The 24,484-nt window shown below is 43.2% G+C and overlaps 1 protein-coding gene across 8 annotated transcripts in view; it reads left to right on the top strand.

Annotated features, from left to right (window-relative positions):
* The window catches only part of TNS1 (tensin 1), a 606,988-nt gene extending 587,884 nt beyond the window's left edge, over positions 1 to 19,104 (top strand). For all 8 annotated transcript variants that reach the window (XM_033945996.1, XM_033945995.1, XM_033945994.1 and 5 more), the window contains 5 exons: positions 10,477 to 10,548; positions 10,787 to 10,955; positions 13,564 to 13,632; positions 16,192 to 16,221; positions 16,966 to 19,104. In XM_033945996.1, coding sequence (XP_033801887.1) covers positions 10,477 to 10,548; positions 10,787 to 10,955; positions 13,564 to 13,632; positions 16,192 to 16,221; positions 16,966 to 17,107 — 482 coding nt within the window. In that variant the 3' untranslated portion in view covers positions 17,108 to 19,104. The remainder of the gene's footprint in view (positions 1 to 10,476; positions 10,549 to 10,786; positions 10,956 to 13,563; positions 13,633 to 16,191; positions 16,222 to 16,965) is intronic.
* The last annotated feature ends 5,380 nt before the right edge of the window (positions 19,105 to 24,484 follow it).

The raw sequence follows: 24,484 nt of genomic DNA, 5'->3' as shown, positions 1-24,484 counted from the left end.
TACTCTTTGGGATTCTAGAATCTTGTTACTCTCTGGGATTCCGGAATCTTGCTATTCTTTCAGATTTTGTATGGAATCTTGCTACTCTTTGGGATTCTAGAATCTTGTTACTCTCTGGGATTCCGGAATCTTGCTATTTTTTGAGATTCTGTATGGAATGTTGCTACTCTTTGGGATTCTAGAATCTTGTTACTCTCTGGGATTCCGGAATCTTGCTGTTCTTTAAGATTCTGTATGGAATGTTGCTACTCTGGGATTCTAGAATCTTGTTACTCTCTGGGATTCCGGAATCTTGCTATTTTTTGAGATTCTGTATGGAATGTTGCTACTCTGGGATTCTAGAATCTTGTTACTCTCTGGGCTTCCGGAATCTTGCTGTTCTTTAAGATTCTGTATGGAATGTTGCTACTCTTTGGGATTCTAGAATCTTGTTACTCTCTGGGATTCCGGAATCTTGCTTTTCTTTAAGATTCTGTATGGAATGTTGCTACTCTTTGGGATTCTAGAATCTTGATACTCTCTGGGATTCCGGAATCTTGCTGTTCTTTAAGATTCTGTATGGAATGTTGCTACTCTTTGGGATTCTAGAATCTTGTTACTCTGGGATTCCGGAATCTTGCTGTTCTTTAAGATTCTGTATGGAATGTTGCTACTCTTTGGAATTCTAGAATCTTGTTACTCTCTGGGATTCCGGAATCTTGCTGTTCTTTGAGATTTTGTATGGAATGTTGCTACTCTTTGGGATTCTAGAATCTTGTTACTCTCTGGGATTCCGGAATCTTGCTGTTCTTTAAGATTCTGTATGGAATGTTGCTACTCTTTGGGATTCTAGAATCTTGTTACTCTCTGGGATTCCGGAATCTTGCTGTTCTTTAAGATTCTGTATGGAATGTTGCTACTCTTTGGGATTCTAGAATGTTGTTACTCTCTGGGATTCTGGAATCTTGCTGTTCTTTGAGATTCTGTATGGAATGTTGCTACTCTTTGGGATTCTAGAATCTTGCTACTCTCTGGGATTCCGGAATCTTGCTATTCTTTGAGATTCTGTATGGAATGTTGCTACTCTCTGGGGTTCTAGAATCTTGTTACTCTCTGGGATTCCGGAATCTTGCTTTTCTTTAAGATTCTGTATGGAATGTTGCTACTCTTTGGGATTCTAGAATCTTGTTACTCTCTGGGATTCCGGAATCTTGCTGTTCTTTAAGATTCTGTATGGAATGTTGCTACTCTTTGGGATTCTAGAATCTTGTTACTCTCTGGGATTCCGGAATCTTGCTGTTCTTTAGGATTCTGTATGGAATGTTGCTACTCTTTGGGATTCTAGAATGTTGTTACTCTCTGGGATTCTGGAATCTTGCTGTTCTTTGAGATTCTGTATGGAATGTTGCTACTCTTTGGGATTCTAGAATCTTGCTACTCTCTGGGATTCCGGAATCTTGCTATTCTTTGAGATTCTGTATGGAATGTTGCTACTCTCTGGGGTTCTAGAATCTTGTTACTCTATGGGATTCCGGAATCTTGCTTTTCTTTAAGATTCTGTATGGAATGTTGCTACTCTTTGGGATTCTAGAATCTTGTTACTCTCTGGGATTCCGGAATCTTTCTGTTCTTTAAGATTCTGTATGGAATGTTGCTACTCTCTGGGGTTCTAGAATCTTGTTACTCTCTGGGATTCCGGAATCTTGCTGTTCTTTAAGATTCTGTATGGAATGTTGCTACTCTTTGGGATTCTAGAATCTTGTTACTCTCTGGGATTCCGGAATCTTGCTATTCTTTCAGATTTTGTATGGAATCTTGCTACTCTTTGGGATTCTAGAATCTTGTTACTCTCTGGGATTCCGGAATCTTGCTATTTTTTGAGATTCTGTATGGAATGTTGCTACTCTTTGGGATTCTAGAATCTTGTTACTCTCTGGATTTCCGGAATCTTGCTGTTCTTTAAGATTCTGTATGGAATGTTGCTACTCTGGGATTCTAGAATCTTGTTACTCTCTGGGATTCCGGAATCTTGCTGTTCTTTAAGATTCTGTATGGAATGTTGCTACTCTTTGGGATTCTAGAATCTTGTTACTCTCTGGGATTCCGGAATCTTGCTTTTCTTTAAGATTCTGTATGGAATGTTGCTACTCTTTGGGATTCTAGAATCTTGTTACTCTCTGGGATTCCGGAATCTTGCTATTTTTTGAGATTCTGTATGGAATGTTGCTGCTCTTAGGGATTCTAGAATGTTGTTACTCTCTGGGATTCCGGAATCTTGCTGTTCTTTAAGATTCTGTATGGAATGTTGCTACTCTTTGGGATTCTAGAATCTTGTTACTCTCTGGGATTCCAGAATCTTGGTGTTCTTTAAGATTCTGTATGGAATGTTGCTACTCTTTGGGATTCTAGAATCTTGTTACTCTCTGGGATTCCGGAATCTTGCTGTTCTTTAAGATTCTGTATGGAATGTTGCTACTCTTTGGGATTCTAGAATCTTGTTACTCTCTGGGATTCCGGAATCTTGCTATTCTTTCAGATTTTGTATGGAATGTTGCTACTCTTTGGGATTCTAGAATCTTGTTACTCTCTGGGATTCCGGAATCTTGCTTTTCTTTAAGATTCTGTATGGAATGTTGCTACTCTTTGGGATTCTAGAATCTTGTTACTCTCTGGGATTCCGGAATCTTGCTGTTCTTTAAGATTCTGTATGGAATGTTGCTACTCTTTGGGATTCTAGAATCTTGTTACTCTCTGGGATTCCGGAATCTTGCAGTTTTTTAAGATTCTGTATGGAATGTTGCTACTCTCTTGGATTCTAGAATCTTGTTACTCACTGGGATTCCGGAATCTTGCTATTCTTTGAGATTCTGTATGGAATGTTGCTACTCTCTGGGGTTCTAGAATCTTGTTACTCTCTGGGATTCCGGAATCTTGCTGTTCTTTAAGATTCTGTATGGAATGTTGCTACTCTTTGGGATTCTAGAATCTTGTTACTCTCTGGGATTCCGGAATCTTGGTGTTCTTTAAGATTCTGTATGGAATGTTGCTACTCTCTGGGATTCTAGAATCTTGTTACTCTCTGGGATTCCGGAATCTTGCTATTCTTTCAGATTTTGTATGGAATCTTGCTACTCTTTGGGATTCTAGAATCTTGTTACTCTCTGGGATTCCGGAATCTTGTTGTTCTTTAAGATTCTGTATGGAATGTTGCTACTCTTTGGGATTCTAGAATCTTGTTACTCTCTGGGATTCCGGAATCTTGCTATTCTTTCAGATTTTGTATGGAATCTTGCTACTCTTTGGGATTCTAGAATCTTGTTACTCTCTGGGATTCCGGAATCTTGCTATTTTTTGAGATTCTGTATGGAATGTTGCTACTCTTTGGGATTCTAGAATCTTGTTACTCTCTGGGATTCCGGAATCTTGCTGTTCTTTAAGATTCTGTATGGAATGTTGCTACTCTGGGATTCTAGAATCTTGTTACTCTCTGGGATTCCGGAATCTTGCTATTTTTTGAGATTCTGTATGGAATGTTGCTACTCTGGGATTCTAGAATCTTGTTACTCTCTGGGCTTCCGGAATCTTGCTGTTCTTTAAGATTCTGTATGGAATGTTGCTACTCTTTGGGATTCTAGAATCTTGTTACTCTCTGGGATTCCGGAATCTTGCTTTTCTTTAAGATTCTGTATGGAATGTTGCTACTCTTTGGGATTCTAGAATCTTGATACTCTCTGGGATTCCGGAATCTTGCTGTTCTTTAAGATTCTGTATGGAATGTTGCTACTCTTTGGGATTCTAGAATCTTGTTACTCTGGGATTCCGGAATCTTGCTGTTCTTTAAGATTCTGTATGGAATGTTGCTACTCTTTGGAATTCTAGAATCTTGTTACTCTCTGGGATTCCGGAATCTTGCTGTTCTTTGAGATTTTGTATGGAATGTTGCTACTCTTTGGGATTCTAGAATCTTGTTACTCTCTGGGATTCCGGAATCTTGCTGTTCTTTAAGATTCTGTATGGAATGTTGCTACTCTTTGGGATTCTAGAATCTTGTTACTCTCTGGGATTCCGGAATCTTGCTGTTCTTTAAGATTCTGTATGGAATGTTGCTACTCTTTGGGATTCTAGAATGTTGTTACTCTCTGGGATTCTGGAATCTTGCTGTTCTTTGAGATTCTGTATGGAATGTTGCTACTCTTTGGGATTCTAGAATCTTGCTACTCTCTGGGATTCCGGAATCTTGCTATTCTTTGAGATTCTGTATGGAATGTTGCTACTCTCTGGGGTTCTAGAATCTTGTTACTCTCTGGGATTCCGGAATCTTGCTTTTCTTTAAGATTCTGTATGGAATGTTGCTACTCTTTGGGATTCTAGAATCTTGTTACTCTCTGGGATTCCGGAATCTTGCTGTTCTTTAAGATTCTGTATGGAATGTTGCTACTCTTTGGGATTCTAGAATCTTGTTACTCTCTGGGATTCCGGAATCTTGCTGTTCTTTAGGATTCTGTATGGAATGTTGCTACTCTTTGGGATTCTAGAATGTTGTTACTCTCTGGGATTCTGGAATCTTGCTGTTCTTTGAGATTCTGTATGGAATGTTGCTACTCTTTGGGATTCTAGAATCTTGCTACTCTCTGGGATTCCGGAATCTTGCTATTCTTTGAGATTCTGTATGGAATGTTGCTACTCTCTGGGGTTCTAGAATCTTGTTACTCTATGGGATTCCGGAATCTTGCTTTTCTTTAAGATTCTGTATGGAATGTTGCTACTCTTTGGGATTCTAGAATCTTGTTACTCTCTGGGATTCCGGAATCTTTCTGTTCTTTAAGATTCTGTATGGAATGTTGCTACTCTCTGGGGTTCTAGAATCTTGTTACTCTCTGGGATTCCGGAATCTTGCTGTTCTTTAAGATTCTGTATGGAATGTTGCTACTCTTTGGGATTCTAGAATCTTGTTACTCTCTGGGATTCCGGAATCTTGCTATTCTTTCAGATTTTGTATGGAATCTTGCTACTCTTTGGGATTCTAGAATCTTGTTACTCTCTGGGATTCCGGAATCTTGCTATTTTTTGAGATTCTGTATGGAATGTTGCTACTCTTTGGGATTCTAGAATCTTGTTACTCTCTGGATTTCCGGAATCTTGCTGTTCTTTAAGATTCTGTATGGAATGTTGCTACTCTGGGATTCTAGAATCTTGTTACTCTCTGGGATTCCGGAATCTTGCTGTTCTTTAAGATTCTGTATGGAATGTTGCTACTCTTTGGGATTCTAGAATCTTGTTACTCTCTGGGATTCCGGAATCTTGCTTTTCTTTAAGATTCTGTATGGAATGTTGCTACTCTTTGGGATTCTAGAATCTTGTTACTCTCTGGGATTCCGGAATCTTGCTGTCCTTTAAGATTCTGTATGGAATGTTGCTACTCTCTGGGATTCTAGAATCTTGTTACTCTCTGGGATTCCGGAATCTTGCTATTCTTTGAGATTCTGTATGGAATGTTGCTACTCTCTGGGGTTCTAGAATCTTGTTACTCTCTGGGATTCCGGAATCTTGCTGTTCTTTAAGATTCTGTATGGAATGTTGCTACTCTTTGGGATTCTAGAATCTTGTTACTCTCTGGGATTCCGGAATCTTGCTATTTTTTGAGATTCTGTATGGAATGTTGCTGCTCTTAGGGATTCTAGAATGTTGTTACTCTCTGGGATTCCGGAATCTTGCTGTTCTTTAAGATTCTGTATGGAATGTTGCTACTCTTTGGGATTCTAGAATCTTGTTACTCTCTGGGATTCCAGAATCTTGGTGTTCTTTAAGATTCTGTATGGAATGTTGCTACTCTTTGGGATTCTAGAATCTTGTTACTCTCTGGGATTCCGGAATCTTGCTGTTCTTTAAGATTCTGTATGGAATGTTGCTACTCTTTGGGATTCTAGAATCTTGTTACTCTCTGGGATTCCGGAATCTTGCTATTCTTTCAGATTTTGTATGGAATGTTGCTACTCTTTGGGATTCTAGAATCTTGTTACTCTCTGGGATTCCGGAATCTTGCTTTTCTTTAAGATTCTGTATGGAATGTTGCTACTCTTTGGGATTCTAGAATCTTGTTACTCTCTGGGATTCCGGAATCTTGCTGTTCTTTAAGATTCTGTATGGAATGTTGCTACTCTTTGGGATTCTAGAATCTTGTTACTCTCTGGGATTCCGGAATCTTGCAGTTTTTTAAGATTCTGTATGGAATGTTGCTACTCTCTTGGATTCTAGAATCTTGTTACTCACTGGGATTCCGGAATCTTGCTATTCTTTGAGATTCTGTATGGAATGTTGCTACTCTCTGGGGTTCTAGAATCTTGTTACTCTCTGGGATTCCGGAATCTTGCTGTTCTTTAAGATTCTGTATGGAATGTTGCTACTCTTTGGGATTCTAGAATCTTGTTACTCTCTGGGATTCCGGAATCTTGGTGTTCTTTAAGATTCTGTATGGAATGTTGCTACTCTCTGGGATTCTAGAATCTTGTTACTCTCTGGGATTCCGGAATCTTGCTATTCTTTCAGATTTTGTATGGAATCTTGCTACTCTTTGGGATTCTAGAATCTTGTTACTCTCTGGGATTCCGGAATCTTGTTGTTCTTTAAGATTCTGTATGGAATGTTGCTACTCTTTGGGATTCTAGAATCTTGTTACTCTCTGGGATTCCGGAATCTTGCTATTCTTTCAGATTTTGTATGGAATCTTGCTACTCTTTGGGATTCTAGAATCTTGTTACTCTCTGGGATTCCGGAATCTTGCTATTTTTTGAGATTCTGTATGGAATGTTGCTACTCTTTGGGATTCTAGAATCTTGTTACTCTCTGGGATTCCGGAATCTTGCTGTTCTTTAAGATTCTGTATGGAATGTTGCTACTCTGGGATTCTAGAATCTTGTTACTCTCTGGGATTCCGGAATCTTGCTATTTTTTGAGATTCTGTATGGAATGTTGCTACTCTGGGATTCTAGAATCTTGTTACTCTCTGGGCTTCCGGAATCTTGCTGTTCTTTAAGATTCTGTATGGAATGTTGCTACTCTTTGGGATTCTAGAATCTTGTTACTCTCTGGGATTCCGGAATCTTGCTTTTCTTTAAGATTCTGTATGGAATGTTGCTACTCTTTGGGATTCTAGAATCTTGATACTCTCTGGGATTCCGGAATCTTGCTGTTCTTTAAGATTCTGTATGGAATGTTGCTACTCTTTGGGATTCTAGAATCTTGTTACTCTGGGATTCCGGAATCTTGCTGTTCTTTAAGATTCTGTATGGAATGTTGCTACTCTTTGGAATTCTAGAATCTTGTTACTCTCTGGGATTCCGGAATCTTGCTGTTCTTTGAGATTTTGTATGGAATGTTGCTACTCTTTGGGATTCTAGAATCTTGTTACTCTCTGGGATTCCGGAATCTTGCTGTTCTTTAAGATTCTGTATGGAATGTTGCTACTCTTTGGGATTCTAGAATCTTGTTACTCTCTGGGATTCCGGAATCTTGCTGTTCTTTAGGATTCTGTATGGAATGTTGCTACTCTTTGGGATTCTAGAATGTTGTTACTCTCTGGGATTCTGGAATCTTGCTGTTCTTTGAGATTCTGTATGGAATGTTGCTACTCTTTGGGATTCTAGAATCTTGCTACTCTCTGGGATTCCGGAATCTTGCTATTCTTTGAGATTCTGTATGGAATGTTGCTACTCTCTGGGGTTCTAGAATCTTGTTACTCTCTGGGATTCCGGAATCTTGCTTTTCTTTAAGATTCTGTATGGAATGTTGCTACTCTTTGGGATTCTAGAATCTTGTTACTCTCTGGGATTCCGGAATCTTGCTGTTCTTTAAGATTCTGTATGGAATGTTGCTACTCTTTGGGATTCTAGAATCTTGTTACTCTCTGGGATTCCGGAATCTTGCTGTTCTTTAGGATTCTGTATGGAATGTTGCTACTCTTTGGGATTCTAGAATGTTGTTACTCTCTGGGATTCTGGAATCTTGCTGTTCTTTGAGATTCTGTATGGAATGTTGCTACTCTTTGGGATTCTAGAATCTTGCTACTCTCTGGGATTCCGGAATCTTGCTATTCTTTGAGATTCTGTATGGAATGTTGCTACTCTCTGGGGTTCTAGAATCTTGTTACTCTATGGGATTCCGGAATCTTGCTTTTCTTTAAGATTCTGTATGGAATGTTGCTACTCTTTGGGATTCTAGAATCTTGTTACTCTCTGGGATTCCGGAATCTTTCTGTTCTTTAAGATTCTGTATGGAATGTTGCTACTCTTTGGGATTCTAGAATCTTGTTACTCTCTGGGATTCCGGAATCTTGCTGTTCTTTAGGATTCTGTATGGAATGTTGCTACTCTTTGGGATTCTAGAATGTTGTTACTCTTTGGGATTCTGGAATCTTGCTGTTCTTTGAGATTCTGTATGGAATGTTGCTACTCTTTGGGATTCTAGAATCTTGCTACTCTCTGGGATTCCGGAATCTTGCTATTCTTTGAGATTCTGTATGGAATGTTGCTACTCTCTGGGGTTCTAGAATCTTGTTACTCTCTGGGATTCCGGAATCTTGCTATTTTTTGAGATTCTGTATGGAATGTTGCTATTCCTTGGGTGTTGGCCAGGTATTAGGGACCTGGATAGGCCATCATGAGAACAGGCGACTAGACTTGATGGACCATTGATTTGACCCAGTGGGGCTATTCTTATGTTCTGCAGATGTAAATTCTCAAAACCATCAATTCAGTCACTAAACTGAAAATTAAATCATTTTTCCTACCTTTGTTGTCGGGTAATGTTATTTTTCTCATCATCTTTTCTTAAACTCTGGTTGAACTTCCTTCTGTTTGTGTTCTGAACTGTTTCCAGAGCCTTCGTATCCATTTATAACATAGTAAATGACGGCAGATAAAGCTACTCCATGGAAAAAAGTGTAAAGATTTTGGATTACACACAGCTGAACAAATGATTACAACCTTAAACATAGATCAAAAAACAGCTTTACAAGAAATATTGTCAGCAACCCAAAATAACAACCTCTCCCACCGTTGTTTCTTCTTGGATGGTCCTGGAGGTAGTAGTAAAACCTACCTTTACACAACACATTTCGTACACAAGGTAACATTGCACTTCCTGTAGCTTCCACAGGTATAGCAGCAAATCTTCTTAAGGGTGGGAGAACATATCACTCCCAATTCAAATTACCAGTGGAGATGCGGCAGCAGATTTTAGCTATTTTCTGTAATTAGGATTTTAAAAAAAAAAAAGAACTTTAGGAATGATCTTTATCATTTTATTCAAATAGAAAAAGCAGGTATTACATGTATTGACTTAACCTTTCAGTTCTAGGTGCATTAAAATAAGAGGTTTCTGGACACTTCCAGGGAATTACATTTCAAAATTTATTATTAGACAAACATTATGGGGGTCTTTTATTAAGGTGCGCTGGCTGATTTAGTGCACGCTACATGCTAATGCGTCGATAGAAAATAATAGGCACATTAGCATTTAGCGTGCCTTAGTAAAACACCCCCTAGATTAGCATTGCAGGACATATTTGCTAAATAACATCGTTTTGATTTCTTTCCGGAAGATTCTATAATCCAATATGGCACCTAAGATTCTGACGACATCTTTATCTAGTTTTGCTGCTAGGCCTTCTAACTTTCTTAGCTTTTTGATTTTTTTTGGTTGAGGGGTAAGAGAAGGGAGGCCTTTTCGTTTCTTCCAGTGAGAGTCTATTGTTCAGATAAATTGGGGCATAGCCTTGTAGTACTTTAAACACCAGGCAATAGAATTTGAATGAGATTTGGCCTTTCACTGGGAGTTAGTGTATTTTAAAGTAGGCTGGTGTTATGTGGTCATATTTATTCAAATTGACCAAATTTTGCTGTTTCCTGTTTCTGAAATGTACTGATTTCTAGGTACTGATCCTCCTCTTAGGGCATGTTCTTGAGGTGTCAGGTCAAAAGCACGCCGGGACAAAGGCGCGCACAGACAACTGAGCGCAACGCGGAGGTGCGCGCCGAAGAAAATGACTGTTTTAAAGGGCTCCGATGAGGGTGTGGGGGGAACCCCCCCACTTTACTTTATACAGATCGCACCGCGTTGTGGGGGGTTTGGGGGGTTGTAACCCCCCACATTTTACTGAAAATTTCACTTTTTCCCTAAAAAACAGGGAAACAGTTAAGTTTCCAGTGTAATGAGGGCGGTTACAACCCCCCACACCCCCACAACGCTGCCGCGAACTGTATTAAGTAAAGTATGGGGGGGTTCCCCAACAAAACACTCCGTTGGAGCCCCTAAAAACACTCTTTTTCTTTGGCGCGCGCTTCCATCTTGCGCTCAGTTGTCGGCGCGCGCCTTTGTCTTTGGCGGTTTTGTCTATGAATCGTTCTTGAAGCTCAAAAGGGTTCATGAGTTATATCAAGGAGGGAGTTTCTCACACATTGTTTAACTGCCATTTTTTTCTTTACCCAATCTTCAAAACAGATCCCGTAGAAGAAGCGAAAGAGGTAGCTTCGGCAACCAGTTCATCCACAGACCTGCTGAAATTCGGAGCTGGTGAGTGTTCCAGGAAGAGAGTTTATGAAGGAACATTTGTTGCCCTGCATCCATCCCCTGAGTCTTCCCTGTAATAATTGTTTGACTCTCCGGTTCCTTAATACAATGCAGAAAAGACGTGCGAGCTCAGCTTCCATGTAAGAGGTTGTTACGTTTAAAGGATATTTCCCGCGCCTCTTACATCTTCCGTCCTGCTTTTAGGTCTGATATATTCTCTTTCTCCCCACCCCTATTGCAGCCTGCAACGTGCTCTTTATCAACTCGGTGGACATGGAATCCCTGACAGGACCACAGGCCATCACCAAGACAATCAGCGAGACACTGGTTGCAGATCCCCCTCCGGTCGCCACCATTGTCCACTTCAAAGTGTCCACACAGGGCATCACTTTAACAGATAACCAAAGAAAGTAAGTCTATGCGATCAGACTCCGAACATCTGTAGGATAAACACAGTAGGGACAGGGGATAAGATGATCATAGCACAGATAAGCAAATTTATCAGGAAGTTAGTACTTCCAAGATGAACATACTGTAGATCACGATACAGACACTAAATGGGAATATAAGGAGATATCCTATATAATAAAACCCTAAGTGCGCATGCGCACTTAGGGTTTCGTGTTCCCTGCCGCTGTGTTTTCTGATCCCTGGCCAGATTCTATTTTAGAACACGGCGGCAGGGAACACTCTGGCCACTCCCCTCCTCCCTCCCTCACTCACCAACTCTCCATGCCTGTGTCCTGGCCGCCCCGATTGCCCTCTTTGGCCGTATTCGGCAGCTTGATGCGGTGCGGAGCGGCGCTGGCGGAGGCTGCCAGGAGGAGGGCTTCGAGCCGCTGAAAACTCTCCCCAAAGCGCAGCAGAGGGTCGGGCGCTGTTTCCTTGAGGATCGCGGCCGGCTGTACCAAACTTCGCAGGCCGCACAGCACCTCAGTAGAACATTTCCTCTGACGTACGCGATCGCATCAGAGGGAACGTGCTACCGAAGTGCAGAGTGGCCTGCGAGGTTCGCAAAAGCTGGCCGCGATACTCACAAGGCTACATGCTGGACCGGGGGAGCAGGTAAGGGGTACTACTGACCGGGGGAGCAGGGAAGAGGGACCGGGGGAGCAAGGAAGAGGTGCTGCTGACCTGGGAAGCAGGGAAGAGGAACCGGTAGAGCAGGGAAGAGGTGCTGCTGACCGGGGAAGCAGGGAAGAGGTGCTGCTGACCGAGGAAGCAGGGAAGAGGAACTGGGGGAGCAGGGAAGAGGTGTTGCTGACTGGAGAAGCAGGGAAGAGGAACCAGGGGAGCAGGGAAGAGGTGATGCTGACCGGGGAAGCAGGGAAGAGGAACCGGGGGAGCAGGGAAGAGGTGCTGCTGACCGGGGAAACAGGGAAGAGGAACCTGGGGAGCAGGGAAGAGGTGCTGCTGACTGGGGGAGCAGGGAAGAGGGACCGGCAGAGCAGGGAAGAGGTGCTGCTGACCTGGGAAGCAGGGAAGAGGAACCGGGGGAGCAGGGAAGAGGTGCTGCTGACCGGGGAAGGGGAAGCAGGGAAGAGGAACCGGGGGAGCAGGGAAGAGGTGCTGTTGGACCGTGGGGAGGGGGTAAAAATGGGTTTGGAGCTAGGGCTGAAAATAGGGGACATGTGAGGGAAGGAGGCTTTATTAGCACCCGTTAATGTAACGGGCTTAAACACTAGTAATATAAATAAATATGTGATATATTTTATAGAGGTATATAGAAGCAGATAGATTGATTATATATTATAGGCGGAAATAAGAAAGAGGATTGATTATGGTTTAAGAGGCTGTATTGAGAACCAAGTCAGAAATGCCATTACAAAGATCATATAAACAGCTCTGAATTAACTCCCCAAATCAGTACAGAAGCTTTCAATAAACAATATCGAAACTAATGCCCATCCAAACCAACATCCCATAATCTACAACTCGTTTCAGAGAAGTACTTCAATCTTCTATTTAGGGTTACCAGATGTACGGATTTCCCCCAATATGTCCTCCTTTTGAGGATATGTCCGAGGGTCCAGACGGCTTTTCAAGATCCAGCGCTTTGTCTGGGATCTGAAAAGCTTCCCAACAAAATCGCACCGGCAAGGGGCATCCACGCATGCACGGACACAACGCGTTGATGTCACGAGTACGTGATGTCATTGCATCGTGTTTGCGCATGCGCAGATGACGTCTGGGGGTGGGGCTGGGGGAGCAGAGCAGGGTGGGAAAGGGGCGGAACTGAGCAGTCCTGAGAGCGTGGCCATGGGTCCGGATTTACCCTACTTTCATGAGTTTTTAGAACACAAATGCACGGTCTTGCATTTTTTTAGCATTAAATCTTAACTGCCGGATAATAGACCACTCTTCTAACTTCCCTAGACACTTCCTTGTGTTTCGATCACCTACTGTATGTACTTGAATATAAACCGACTCGAATATAAACCGAGGTAACCTTTCCCCCCCTTAAAGGAGGAAAAAAAGGGGGGGGGGAGTTAATATTCAAGTGCAGTGCCTTGCCCTGCCCTGCCAGGCTCAGCACCCTATTCCCCCTCCCTCACTAATCTGCCAGGCTCTGCATCCAGCCCCCTTACTCACTCCATCCCCTGTTCTGCCACTCTCTGCACCCAGCCCCCCCTTCCTCCCTGCCAGGTCACTTACACCCTCTTCTACAAAACCACTCTAGCATTTTTTTAGCGCAGGGAGCCGCGCTGAATGGCCCGTGCATGCTTCCGACACTCATAGGAACTCAATCAGCGTCGGGAGTAGCGCGGGCCAGTCAGCGTGGCTCTCTGCGATTACAAAAACAATAGTGCAGTTTCATAGAAGGGGGGTTAGTCACCCAATACCCCAGGCTTATTAGATCGATTGTGAGCAAACCGGAATTAAATCATGTAAACCGTTCCGAACGCTGGGAGAACAGTGTAGAAAACTGAATAAATAAATGTGTTTCCCCCCCAATCTCTGTGTATTTCCAGGACACTCCTCTGCTAACTGTATATCTCTTTTCTCTGTTTGTGGTAGACTTTTCTTCAGACGACATTATCCTCTGAGTACAGTCACCTTCTGCGATATTGATCCACAGGAGAGAAAGTAAGTTGTATGTGTGAAAGACAGGCCATGAGATGCTTTACCCAGGGGTGGGCAACTCCGGTCCTCGAGGGCCGGAATCCAGTCGGGTTTCCAGGATTTCCCCAATGAATATGCATTGACAGCAGTTCCTTCCTCCTTTCCATGTGTGGTTTGTCTTTATTAATAATAATAATAATAATAATAACTTTATTCTTGTATACCGCATTACCATGGAAGTTCTATGTGGTTAACAGAAGAAGAGACTGTACATTTACAGTGATGTTACAATTTCGTTAAGGTTAGATTTACATTTTGGACGATACAAATTCGGTCAGGTTACCTTTACGTTTTTTGACAATAAATGTGCTGTGAAGTTATTTTGGCAGTTAGGTTATAATGTTCAGAACGGTTAAAATTGCTATAGTTAGATACAGCAGCGTTACAGATTGCAGTGTTGCTTGAGGTCGTGAGGGTTTAGGGGGAGAGGTCAGGAGGGGAAGGGGGAGGAGGGAGGGTTGATCAGAGGAATTTGTCAAAGAGGTAGGTTTTGGTTAACTTCCGGAATGTTTGATAGTGGGGGGAATTGGAGATAAGGGTAGAGAGGCATTTGTTCCATTTGCCCGCTTGGAATGCTAGAGATCGATCAAGGAAATTTTTGTAGAGGCAGCCCTTCATGGAGGGGAAGGAGAACAGGTTGGTGTTTCGTGTGCGAGAGGGGCGTGCAATTTCAAGGTGTTCGGATAGGTAGATTGGTGAGGAGCCTGCTAAGGTTTTGAAGCAGAGGCAGGCGAATTTGAAGGTGATTCTTGCCTCCACCGGCAGCCAGTGGAGTTTAGCATAATAGGGGCTGATGTCGTATTTTTTGAGGCCGCAGATGAGGCGGACGGCGGCATTTTGTACTATTCTTAGGCGTTTGATGGTGTTTTTGTAGGCTCCTAGGTATATGATGTTACAGTAGTCCAATATACTAGTTTGAAGTTTGAAGATATCTGTGTTTTAAACTATTGCACCCCTATTTTTATCAATATTCTACTTTCGCCTAGAATTTTGATAGGCGTGCAATTGAATTTTAAATAAACTATGAAACTATGCTTGCGAATAGATCTCATGCATATTCATTGGGGAAATCCTGAAAACCCGACTGGATTCTGGCCCTTGAGGACTGGAGTTGCCCACCCCTGGCTTAGCCAGTATACCTCAGTTCTGCTTTCCAGTGCCTTCTGTGGTGTAACACTGTGCCCCCCCCCCCCAACCTGTGCAACACACAAAAATATGCATATCTGCCGGTGCCCCTCACCCCTGCCCTGAAATTCCACATGGAGCTCTGCAAGTGCATTTCAGTCCTGACTGTGGATTTAATCATTTATGTGTGTAAGATGCTAGATGCTAATGTATCTCAGATATTAAGATAAAATCATTCCCAAAAGTGCTAGCTCCACTTTATCTCTGCTGGAGGTTCACCCTGGGAGCAGAGCCAACCCAAGGGTATCAAACATCCTAGGTCAGCCTTAAGCTGTGCACTCCCACAGAGATGGCTAAAGGACTATCCCTGCTCCCCTCCCCCCCCACACACACTCATATTTCAGCATCTCCTCTTCCTTCCTTTATCACCACCCAAGGTGGTCAAATCTCCTCTTCTCTTACCCCCTTCCCAAGTGGTCAACATCTTCTCCTTCTCTCTTTCCCCTTCCCTCCAAAGATGGCTGGCAACCTTCATTACCCTCTAAACCCCACCCCCTTCCCCGATTGGCCAGCATTTCATATTCCCTTCCCTACCCCTACCCTATATCCAGCACCCCTTTTCCTCACTTTCAGACTGGTACTGAACCTTCCTCTTGGGCGAGCCCATAATTTAAAGAAGATTGCGCACTGCACAGGACCTGTAAATGCAGACTTTCACTAAAGTACTGCATGCCCTACCCCTCTGCAACAGGGAGTCTGCCTTAGAGGGTGCAGGAGAGCAGGAGCATCAGCGTGGGCCTGCCAGCGCTCATGTCCTTTCAGATTTGAGGCCGGCATTAAGGGGCAATGGCAGCAGTCCTGTCAAGGAGAAAAGATGGTTAGGCTGCCTAGTGACTATGAGGTTTGGGAATTCCTGCCCCACGATGAGCAGGGGCAGGAACATAGACTGCATAGGTTTGACTGTTTAATACCTGCTTTCATTCCGTGAGCACAAAGTGGAAGAATTTTCATGAAGCCACTTATGTATTTTGGCCACCAGTAAACAGTAACTTAATGGCAGGCTTAGCTGGTCCAGGTTTTAGATTAACTTCTGTGCCCTCCCATATGATTTGAAGATTACAATGGGAAATCTGAAAATTTGCATGCACAGAATGAGAGAAGATCTGGTTTGGCTTAATGACCCAAAGCCATCTGATATCCCTCAGATATGAGGTTGTTTTAGTCCTGGACTTCTTGGGGACATCAGGACAAAAATCCCAGCGATGACTCCTGTAGTAGCAAAGCCTGGTGTTGCTTCATGTTACAGCGATAATCATCCCCGTTGTATCTGTATCAGAGTGGCCTTCACAAGTAGAAGCCAAAGTTATAATATTCCATTGCTGTGTTGTTGTTTTTTAGATGGAATAAGGCAGAGGGAGGTCCTGCCAAGTAAGTAGTGACTTTTCTGCTTTATCTTCTGTGGGGTTTACTAGAAAATATTGTTCTCAGTATGACCCCTTGTTGGCTTCAATGCTGTGTATCCCAAGGAGAGAAGAGATTCTGGAGTTAGCTATCATAAGTTCTTTTCAGGTACAAGTGAATCATACATGGCGATCTCATATAAATGTCATCCCCATGTACGATTCACCCATGCCCCACCCCTGGGAATACCCCTCTAATAATATGCACTATGGAGCTCATTTTCAAATAACATGGGGGAAGCCACTGCTTGCCCTGTATTGGTAGCATGGAATGTTGCTACTCTTTGGGATTCTAGAATCTTGTTTCTCTCTGGGATTCCGGAATGTTGCTATTCTTTGAGATTCTGTATGGAATGTTGCTATTCCTTGGGTTTTGGCCAGGTACTAGGGACCTGGATTGGCCACCATGAGATGGACCATTGGTCTGACCCAGTAAGGCTATTCTTATGTTCTTATGATTGTATCTCAGTAGGTGGTAGCCAGTGGTGGTTGGCCAACCTAGCCTTTCAGTTGTTCTGAGCGACACTGAGGTTTTTTTTCCCTTAACAAGCTGAAGTTTTTTTCTTTGCTATGTTTACTTCTTTATGAATGGTTCTGTTTTTTGGAGTGTAATATAAGAATCAACCATTTGTGATGATACACCTGAGCTTCCATGGCCAAAAATTGCTTCATCCTATGACCATTTTTATCTTTCTCTGTTTTTCTCACCTAGACTCTTTGGATTTGTGGCCCGCAAGCAAGGCAGCACAACTGACAATGTCTGTCACCTCTTCGCTGAGCTGGACCCCAATCAACCTGCTGCCGCCATTGTCAACTTTGTCTCAAGGGTCATGATTGGCTCCCAGAAGAGATGAGCCTGCGAGGTCTTTCATGCCAGGAACTGTGTAGTCGCTGTTGTTCTAAAGGAGGACTGGAAAAGGATGCAAGAGGGAGAGAGAGGACGTGCATTGTGGTAGAAGGAAGTGAATTGGTGAATGTCTGAGTTGTGTGGCGGGGGATGGTGAAAACCATAAGCGAAACGGAAAGGATGCCAGTGATTTCTTGTCCAAGGAAATATAAGTAAAAGCAAAGTTGGGTTTTTTGAAGACTGAAATCGGTGTGGCTGTTGGATCAATTGCATAATCACGTAGATCTTCAATTTTGAACAAAACCTAGATGCTGCCTTAAAAACACAAAATACAGATTTTTCATCAACGATAACTCCGTGTGTTAGCAAGAACTCACACAGTTGTGTATTTATAAGGTCAGGTGTTTCTACGTCTGTATATCGTTAAGTGAAGATATCTCAGAATAGACAACCACCATTGTCAAATCAACAGTAGAATCTAGAATGTTCCTTGGCATTAAAAAGCTTTCCTCGTTATAACCAGCAGGCCACACATTCTTGATGAGAAGCACACTGCCCTCTCTTTCTTCACATGGCGGCTGTTTCACGGCATATATTCAGTAACGCAATGCAAATGATAAGTAGTGGCACATTTTATGAGGAAACATATTTTAGCCCCTTTCAAAGAGTCTTTGTTGCTAAGATTGGGAATGGACACCTCAGAGCTTCCAATCCATCAGCTTTTTAATGCACTTCCTCGTTCGTGCATGTTATAGTGCCCTTTGAAAGGGACCGTGCTAAAGTGGCTTCAGCAGTTATCCAAGAAATCTTTCAGTTATATCCCAGTGTATTCTAAGGCTTGGAATCATATCGTACACTGCAGCGCATTTTGAAATACCACGCCCACTTAAGCATACTCGTTTCACAGGGCATTCTGGGAGCTGACGTCCTAAGCAATTCTGCCACATGAAGGTCTATTTTCCTAAGCTCCCCCAAATGCAAGGGTTCATGTGTATGAGTGGAAAGCCAGTGAGGCACTAAGTAAAGCTAATGAGAACTTATTGTAGCTTTTCTTGCAAAAAGGACACTCCAGAGACAAGCCCCATGGTCTTTGAGTCCTCTACTTAATAGAACTTAAAGTCAATTTATGCCATGACAAACAAACTGGTATGGCTCAATGACTCGTAGCCATGTGGCCTTTGCAGAGCACATGGTACAAGTACCTGATAGATCAGTTGTGAGAACTTAGGCAGACCCACAGTCCTATGGCAGCTTCTAGCACACAGGTTCAATAAGCATCCCTTTGGTTGATCCAAGAGCACACTCTGATTTCACAATTCTGAACCTGTTTCTTGATCACCCCTGGTCAGCTTCAGAAATGGTTCATGGCCAGAAATGACCTCTCTATGTCATAAAGCTTTTACAGCCTGTATTCTATGACCCTGCACTGAAATGTTAAGCTTCTATGCTGGAGGCTGAAGGAGAGACAGGAAAGAGAGGTGCTTCCGGAGAGATTTCCATCTCTTCATTTTTGTCCTGGGGTGGCTGTTAACATATGCCAGTCAGTATTCAGCCAGTTCTTATATGTTTACCATTGCCAGCTGAATTTGATATGGATATTCAATGCTGGACCATGTCTGACCAGATCTCTCCTGGGTGTTGGTACCAAAGACAATCTCAGTTGATATTCAACTGGTCACCCACATAAGAGACAAAATATTAGCCAAGACTCACATAAGACAATCTGTTGAGGTCCCTCCCCCACCCAGGTTCTTATAATCCTTCCTTCCTTCTTCCACCCCCAAAGAGTAACTTCCCCCCTCCATTCTTATCCTCCCTCCAGAGCAAAGTTCCTCAGGACATGGATTCTCATCCCACCCTCTGTATGCCTTCTGGGCCTACCTTTAAAATCCCTGGTGGTCTAGGGCAGGTTTCTCAACTCAGTCCTGGAGTACCCTCTTTCCAGTCAAGTTTTCAGGATATCTATAATGAATATGCATGAAAGAAATTTGCATATAATAGAGGCAGTGCACGCAAATCAAGTTTATGTATATTCAGTGTGGATATCTTGAATGGGGTACTCCAGGACCGAGTTGAGAAATACTACCCTAGCCAATGAGGTTTTCAGGATATCCATAATGAATATGCATGAGATTGATTTGCATACATTATCTCATTGCATATTCATTGTGGATATCCTGAAAACCTCATTGGCAAGGGGGTACTCCTCGACCGAGTTGAGAAATATTGGTCTAGGGTACAAAGGGCAGGAACAATCTCTATCCGCTACTGCTCTTTGCGGCTCCAGCTTCAAAATGGCTGCCACAACCTCTAGCATAGCCATTCCCAACCCAGTCTCATTGGGGTTTCAGAATATCTACAACAAATATGTATGAGATAGATTTGCATGCACTGTCTCAATTTGGCAGAAACCCAAAGAGTAGCAACATTCCAGAGCTGAGATTGTGATGTCAAAACGCCTCATTCCACCAATGCCTAAGAGCCAACCTCAGCAGTGATGTCACAATGCCTTGATTGTCCTATACTTGGCTCACATAAGAATTGCCATACTGGGACAGACCGAAGGTCCATCAAGCCCAGTATCCTGTTTCCAACAGTGGCCACTCAGGTCCCAAGTACCTAGCTGGATCCCAAGTAGTAAAACAGATTTTATGCTGCTTATCCTAGGAATAAGAAGTGGACTTTTTAGTATAATAATTCCAATCCAGCCTAATAATGGCTTATGGACCTTTCTTTTAGGTAAATATCCAAACCTTTTTTAAACCCTGCTAAGCTAACTGATTTCACCACATTCTCTGGCAATGAATTCCAGGGTTTAATTACAATGTCTTGCTTTTAAATCACTTTGAACATTGACACCATATTTTCTATATTTCTACACCTGATCCTTTCAAGTAGCTGAGATAAGAACATAAGCAGTGCCTCCGCCGGGTCAGACCATAGGTCCATCCTGCCCAGCAGTCCGCTCCCGCGGCGGCCCAAACAGGTCACGACCTGTCTGAATCACTAGAAGGGCCCCCTTGCCACCTTGGTTTCCCATTGAGTCCTATCTTCCCATCGAAGTCCTAACCCTTCGGTCTTGCACATGCACGAGCTGGTTGGGTTTCTATACTTATTACCTGGTTAGCTTTCTATACCTATGTTGCATCCCAGCACCTCTCTCAGTATCCCACGATCCCTTTATCCTTCAGGAATCCGTCCAATCCCTGTTTGAATCCCTGTACCGTACTCTGCCTGATCACTTCCTCCAGTAGCGCATTCCAGGTGTCCACGACCCTTTGGGTGAAAAAAAACTTCCTTGCATTGTTTTGAAACATGCAATTGGCCCAGTTTGTTGAGCACTTAGTAGGAGTTTGGGGTGGTAAATAACAGAACTGGGATAGCACTTTATGAGAAAAATTGGGTAGGGGGAGAAGGGCAAAAAGGCATTGGCAATGCTTTGCAACATTGTTCTTCAATGGTGACCCCCAGAAACCTCTGGGGCAGCCTCTATTGTCTTTTGGGTTTTTTTTTTTGTGCTACTCTGCCTTTCTTACCGGGCTCAGGACAGAAAGAGGAAATGCGGATAGAGGGAAAAAGCCCCGTGTTTGAAGGACAAGACGTCTGGCAATAGACAAAAGAGAAGGCATTTGGAAATGCTCCCCCTCCCCTAATGAAGTTTAAAGGTGGGCTAGTGGGGATGGATGTCACTGACACACACTGGTCCGCAGCGTTGTGTCCCTGCAGGGGAAGATATCTGGTGGCTTTTCTTCAGTTCATTAGAATGCAAAGGTGTCCCAGCCTAAAATGAATGAAGACCACTGCTTTCTATGAAAACATAACGATGTGTGAATTTTCAGACACTGCTGAGCTAGTCCCGCTGCACAGCTTGCTTCTCTACCTCCTTGGCTATTTCTTGATATCCATTGTTATCATGCTGTATCAGATTAAGAGGGTTTGTAGGGTGCGATACTATACTTTTCCTGGAATAAAAGTTGTGCACTGTTTGAGGGACGGAGGAGCATTAAATCTGCTTCTTAAAGGGCACTCACCAGTCTGTGCTATGATCATGCTTTATGATCAGTGGCTTTTAGGGTTCTTCCCCCACCCCCGCCCCCCCTGCACACACATTTGGCCATGATGAATTAAGATCATAAGAATTGCCACACCTAGCCCAGCATCTCGCTTCCGACAGACTTGTGGGGTTGACGTCCTGAGGTCCCCTTCGCTCCTGCCTCCCTACCATCCTGGCTTGACGAAGTCACAGAGCACCAGGAGGACAGAAAGGACTTTCATTGCAAGGTCAGAGCTTACAGCGTCTGTAAATATGAAATGAGGTGTATTATGCCCCGTCAAAACACAATCCAGACATCCAAGTCACCCAGACACAAGCAGCCTCTTCTTGCTGATAGATAATATATATATATGAAATATACTGACAAAATATTGTCAGCTAATCAAATTTAAAGTGCTTAAATTGACAAAAAAAACTGAGATATTTATTTTTGCCATATTGCTTTCTGTGTATCATCTCTCCTATATACTGTACAGAACTTGTATAGATTCCTGTATGTATCACTAAAGGCATAAAAATGGATTCTTTGTATCAGCAAGCTGGGCAGATTTGGAACGACTGCCCTTATGCTAATATTACGATGTGTTAGGTATGACTTAGGCCTGCTGTTTTATGTTTTATTTATCTTGGGGGGGGGGGGGGCAGTTTTGCCTTTTACTCTGTCCCTTCAATCGTGCCTGGAGTGAGTGAGTAAGTGTGCTTGGCTGCATGTGAGTGCACGGAAGGAAGATTCTGGTGCTCCCTTGAAAAGGGAGTTTGTGCGGATGAGGGAACTTTTCCAGGGCTTGAGCCGATGTTTGACGCTCAGCTTCTCCACTCCTCGGCACGTTCCCCTTGGATTTCTGACCATTAGCCCCAGACCTCTGGTCAGCCAGCAGTCAGCTGAGGCCAGCTTTTAAGTCCTTCACATCACTTGGAATCTCTTTTTTCGTTGCCAGATCGGGGCATCATCAGAAATGTTCAGGATCGACGCGGACATTGAGGACCGATGACGCACCCATTCCCAGTATCCACTTTCCACTAGTTCAGGCCAGCTTCCTGTCATCATGCGAGATGGCTGTGCTTGGCCTGAGTCAGGGATCTCAAAGTCCCTCCCTGAGGGCCGCAATCCAGTCGGGTTTTCAGGATTTCAGAATATGCATTGAAAGCAGTGCATGCACATAGATGTCATGCATGTTCATTGGGGAAATCCTGAAAACCCGACTGGATTGCGGCCCTCAAGGAGGGACTTTGAGACCCCTGAGTTGTGCTGCCTGATTTGCAGGTTAGCCACAACCCTGGCCTTCGCCAGGGTGTTCTTGATCTAAATTTAGAGAGAGATGGTGAGGGTGGGACAGTTGTTTGACCTTCATTGCTCATTCATAGGAAGGCAGATGTAAGTATCAATTTGGGTCATTAGGGGCCTTTGCCATTGCTAGATACCAGCTTATGAGTCCCTTCTAGGCAGTTGAAACAAATCAGCTCCTTGGAAGAAATTCTGGCACAGATGACTGCATGTGCGTGACCTTTGCAGAAGAAGAGACTTCTGTTCTTAATGTTTGCTGATTTAATATTCTCAGCCCTTTATGTATCTTAAAGAAATTGCCTCTGCACCTGTGAGGATTTGCAGCAGCTGGAAAAGAATTGGATTTATTTTCTTCTAGCTAAGAGCTTACCTTTTCTCTTTCCAGGCTCTCCTTCACACCCCACCCACTGCCGCACTGGTTTAATCGTTCTAACCTGTTTTGAACCTTTTTTTTTGCATGGGTCTGACTTTTAGTCTCAAGCGTCTCCTTCCCTAAGACCCACTTTTCAGCTGCTCATATTGTGTTAATGCTTCTCTCAGGGTATTTTCCTAGAACAGATCTTATGGGCTCATGACCAGGACTCTAGAACCCTGAAGCACTAGAACCTCGAGAGAGACTAAGACTCAGGGTCGTGCCGGTCAGTGCAAATCATCAGAAGTGCAAAGTCCGTCCTTATTAACAAAATGTAGCCTTTGGACTTGGGCATGTAAACCTTTCATGACCTAGCGAGTTTGAAGATCTGTTTGAAACTGCAATGTATCACAGCCACCAGGGGGTGCTGCAAACGGCAAAAGTCGAACCATGGCCCTCCTGAGCTACAAACTAGAATTTAAAGCAGAAAAAGGTTTGTGGCCTAAAATAATCCAGTGATGCCACTGACAATGTTATAACAGTCATTTAGTTATCCAGAAGCACATCATTGAGAGATTCCCCTCCTCCCCCTTTACCAAACCGCAAAAGCAGTTTTTATCGCAGGCCAGCGACTTGAATGCTCTGCGCTGCTTCTGACGCTCAGAGTTCCTATGAGCGTCGGGAGCAGAGTAGAGCATTCAGCGCACCGACCTGCGCTAAAAAAAACCACTTCCGTGGTTTTGTAAAACGGGGTTGAGGGGGGCTGTTTGCTTTAACTTCTGACTGAATTATTTTACGGGAAACAACCCTGCGGGTTAAAACTGATGTTTACATAGAAACATAGAAAATGACGGCAGAAAAGGGCCACAGCCCATCAAGTCTGCCCACCCTATTGACCCACCCTCTTAACTTCGTCCCGCTAGAGATCCCACATGCGTATCCCATTTTTTCTTAAAATCTGGCATGCTGCTGGCCTTGATCACCTGTAGTGTAAGTTCATTCCAATGATTGACCACCCTTTGGGTGAAGAAATACTTCCTGGTGTCACCATGAAATTGCCTGCCCTTGATTTTCAGCGGATGCCCTCTTGTGGTCGAGGGTCCTTTAAGAGAGAAGATATCGTCTTCCACTTCGATACGGCCTGTAATATATTTAAACGTCTCAATCATGGCCCCAAAACAGCTCGTGTTCAGCTGCTCTGCTGTTCTCTTGCAAGTACAGCCCAATGTATTCCCCCGACCTCTATGGTTCTGTTTCTATGACACTCTGCGCGATCAGGTCCGTACTGTTGCATAGGGCTTTCTTTACTTGCTCACTGGTGGCGAATCTGATGTTTGCGGAAGAACACAGAGTGATATATTTACCGGTATGACACTGAAATATATCAGGATCTACTCAAGTAAACCACGGAAAACACAAGCAACAACACCTACACATCTATATAACATAAGCAGCCACCTAATGTATGCTCTTGCCAAAGATGTTATTTTTAAAAATGCACTTTTTCACACAAGTTGGTCTTTGAACACGACCGTTTTTGCCTTTCTAGAGCCACTTGCTTGTAGATTTGTTTTTCTTGATTTAAACAAATTGCGATATGAGTGTAGGCTGAATTTGGAAATTATGTTAAGTTTCTCTTCTAATGAGAGTGGGAATGTCTGGGGCCCAGATTATGTTGATTTTTTTTTTTTCC

This window comes from Geotrypetes seraphini, chromosome 5 (assembly GCF_902459505.1).
Source record: "Geotrypetes seraphini chromosome 5, aGeoSer1.1, whole genome shotgun sequence".
NCBI classification, from domain to species: domain Eukaryota; kingdom Metazoa; phylum Chordata; class Amphibia; order Gymnophiona; family Dermophiidae; genus Geotrypetes; species Geotrypetes seraphini.
This window is presented reverse-complemented; position numbering and strand designations above follow the sequence as displayed.